A 4,082-nucleotide genomic window follows, 5' to 3' on the forward strand; every position below is an offset into this window, starting at 1 on the left:
TATAAACTGTGATGCACTCTGTGAACAGGTTTTCGTTTGGGGGTAGTTGGCTTAATAATGTAACTGAGAATCTGACTTTTAACCAAAAATAGTTCTTAGAAATTTAGGGATCTGAACTCTGAATGAATAAAAGTAATGCAATGACATCATTAGTTTAAAAATTTACCATTGTTAGGGTGCCTGGCTGGCTCAGTCAGTTGAGCATCCGACACAGGCTCAGGTCATGATCTCACAGTTTGTGAGTTCCGGCCCCTCATTGGGCTCGCCACTGTGAGCACAGAGACCGCTTCAGATCCTCTGTCCCCCTCACTCTCTGCCCCGCCCACCTCATTCTTTCTCTCTCTCTCTCTCAAAAATGAATAAACACTAAAAAATTGTATCAAACTTAATTAAAATTAAAAATTAAAACATAAATAAACTAAGAATGTATACATTTATCATCAGCGATTAGGACTTACCGCAAAGTGTGGCATTTGTCAGACATTCACTGTCACAGTGCAGCTTGACTGTCTTGCAGACAACCTCAATAGTAGTTTTAAATTGGCAGAGACAGCAGGCCATACGGGTAGGTAAAATCCTATAAATGCAAACACAGAGAATTAAATTAGTGGTAAAGGAGTTACGTGAGGAGGTAGAAGAGGCAGGCCAAAGTCATCACAGGGCTGTGCACAAAGGAATTTTCCAGGCATATGGCCTGGATGGTTGGGAAGGGGCCAGTTGGCCAACTGCTGCTCTTGAATATGCAAATAAACAGAAAGAAGGACAGAGGTACCCAACAGAAAGGTAAGGATAGCAGGGGGTATGGTATCCCTAGAATAAGACAGAGATTAGACTGATTAGTAGTTTAATTTAGAAGTATCCCCTTCCAACCCAAAAGACTCACTTTGGGTTGAGAGCACACAGAAAGTAGGTAGATTTCTAAAAATATGAATAAGTCTGAAATAGGACCCATATTGAAGATAAAAAGCAATCAATTGGGGCGCTTGGGTGGCTCAGTCGGTGAAGTGTCTCACTTTCGCTCATGTCATGATCTCAAGGTTTGTGAGTTTGAGCTGCTCATCGGGCAATGTGCTGACAGTGTGGAGCCTAGTTTGGAACCTCAGTCTCCCTCTCTCTCTGTCCCTACCCCGCTCTTGTGCTTTCTTCTCTTAAAAATAAACATTAAAAAAAGATAAAACGCTGTCCAGCAAAGAAATAATCAACAAAACTAAATGGCAACTGATGAAATGAGAGAAGATATTTGCAAATGACATATCTGATAAAGGGCTAGGATCCAAAATATATAAAAAACTCAATACCCAAACACCAAATATATAATCCAGTTAAGAAATGGGCAGAAGACATGCATAAACACTTTTTCAAAGACATCCAGATGGCTAACAGACACAGGAAAGATGCTTAATGTCACCCATCATCAGGGAAATACAAATCAAAACCACACTGAGATACCACCTCACACATTTCAGAATGGCTAAAATTAATAACTCAGGAAACCATAGATGTTAGCAAGGCTGTGGAGAAAGGGGAACCCTTTTGCGCTGCTGGTGGGAATGCAAACTGCTGGTGCACTCAGAAAAACAGTATGGAGGTTCTTCAAAAAGTTAAAAATAGAACTACCCTACAACCCAGCAATTGTACTACTAGGCATTTAACTAAAGGATCCAAAAATGTAATTTGAAGGGGCATGTGCACCCCAATGTTTATAGCAGAACTATCAGCAGAAGCCAAATTATGGAAAGAGCCCAAATGTCCATCAATTGATGAATGGATAAAGAAGACGTGGGAATATATACACAATGGAGTATTAGTGATCAAAATGAATGAAATCTTGCTATTTGCAACACAAAGGGGATGCAACTAGAGTGTATTATGCTAAGCAAACTACGTCAGTCAGAGAAAGATACATATCATATGAATTCACTCCTTTGTGGAATTTAAGAAACAAAACAGATGAACATAGGCGAAAGGAAGGAAAAGGAGAATAAATAAAAACAGAGAGGGAGACAAATCACAAGAGACTCATAAAAGCAGAGAACAAACTGAGGGTTGCTAGAGAAGAGGTGGGTGGGGGGATGGGCTAAATGGGGGATGGGCAGTAAGGAGGGCATTTGTTGGGATGAGCACTGGGCATTTTACCTGAGTGATGAATCAACGAATTCTACTCCTGAAAACACTAGTAAGCTATATCTCAACTAACTTGAATTTAAATAAAATTTTAAAAAATACAAACAAAAAACAAATGAACAAACAACAACAACAACAAAGAAAGACACTCATAAATAGGGAGATCAAACTGGGGATATGAACACAATGAGTGAAAAGGATTAAGCGGTACAAACTTATAACATAAATAAGTCACCAGGTGAAAAGTACAGCAGATGTATTATAGTCACTAATACCGTAAAACTCACTGTGGTGAGCATTTCTTAACATATATAATTGTTGAGTCTCTATATAATTTAATATTGCAGGATCTATACTTCAGTCAAAGAGAATGATTATTTAAACCAAAAACATAATTTGGTATGCTAAAAGTAAAATGTATGAGAACAATAGCACAAAGGCCAGGAGGAGAATAATGGAAATAGGATACTTATTGCAAGATTTTTATACTATTCATGAAATCACATAATATCATTTGAAGATAGACTGTGATAACCTAAAGATCAACACTACAAACCATGAAACAACTACTAGAATAACAAAACTCGACTTGTAACTATTTATCCACACCCCAACAAATAATAAAATGTACTAAATCAATCCAGGAGCAGGAAGAAAAAGAAAAAGAAACAAAGAACAGATGGGATACATAGGAAAGAGTAGACAGTAGCTTTAAATGTAATAATATAAAAAAATCACATTAAATATAAATGGTACAATCACCCTCGTTAAAAGATAAGAGTTGTCATACTGGATAAAAAAGCAAAAGCCGTCCATATACTGTCTATAAGAATCTTCAAGAGAAATATATAAGCTGGTTAAAACTTAGAAAAAATTATGCTTCACTAACAGTAATCAAAAAAGAAACCTTGAGTGGCTATATTACTATAAGACAAAGTGAATTTCAAAGCAACGATATTACCAAAGATAAAGGGAGTTATTCCATCATGATAGAAAAGTCAACTAATAGAGAAGACATAACCTAAAAATGTCTGTATCTGATAATAGAACTTAAAAATATATATTTTTTCCTTTTTTCTTTTTTTTCCTTTTTCTTTCTTTCTTCTGAAATGTACCGTGTTTTTAAAAGAGCAGTTCAGTTGAGAGCTGAAGAGCCCCAGTTACAAGTCCGTATGCTCTAGCATTGTTACTTGGCCCGTGAAGCCCGAACGTCAATATATATTAAGTAGAATAGGAAAGGGAGACACATAAATACACTAGTTGGGGATTTCAAATCCGTCTCAATAACTGACAGAAAAAGTATATAGAAAATCAGTAAAGATAGAGCAGACTTCACAAACACTACCAACCTACTTGACCTAATTGACATTTATAGAACGCTCCACACCAGATCAGCGGACTATATTTTTTTCAAGTGGAAACATAATACTTATCAAAATAGACCATATTCTCATCTATTACCAAGATTCATTGGCTATATAACAAGTCTCAGTAAATGTAAACGGATTTCAGTCATTCAACATATGTTCTGTGACCACAATGGAGTTAAATGACAAATTAACAGATCTGTAAAATCTCCAAACATTTAGAAACTAAACAACATACTCCTAAGTAACCCCATCGGTCAAATAAATCAAAATGGAAGTTAAAAACTATTTTGTACTGACTGAAACTGAAAACACAACATGTCAACATGTGGGATGTGGCTCGTATAGTATTCATCTTCCCCAGCATCCACTTTTAAGAAACTAGAAAAAGAAAAGGAATTTACCACTGTGTATGGAGAGGACATGGAATGAAAAAGATCAAAGCAGAAATAAAGAAAATGGAGAACAGAAAAATAGAGAAATAAGTGCAATAGCAGGGCAGTTTTTAGAGAAGATAAAGAAAATTGATATCCCTCTGGCCAAACTGATCAAGAAAAGACAAGAAAAGACACAAATTATCAACATCAGAAA

The 4,082-nt window shown here is 36.2% G+C and overlaps 1 protein-coding gene across 1 annotated transcript in view; it reads right to left on the reverse strand.

The window, feature by feature from the left end:
• Positions 1 to 4,082, reverse strand: part of LOC115281641 (leucine-rich repeat-containing protein 37A3-like) — a 14,876-nt gene that overhangs the window by 4,476 nt on the left and 6,318 nt on the right. The window contains exon 4 of the mRNA XM_029927059.1: positions 459 to 577. Coding sequence (XP_029782919.1) covers positions 459 to 577 — 119 coding nt within the window. The remainder of the gene's footprint in view (positions 1 to 458; positions 578 to 4,082) is intronic.

This window comes from Suricata suricatta, chromosome 17 (genome assembly GCF_006229205.1).
Source record: "Suricata suricatta isolate VVHF042 chromosome 17, meerkat_22Aug2017_6uvM2_HiC, whole genome shotgun sequence".
Taxonomy (NCBI): domain Eukaryota; kingdom Metazoa; phylum Chordata; class Mammalia; order Carnivora; family Herpestidae; genus Suricata; species Suricata suricatta.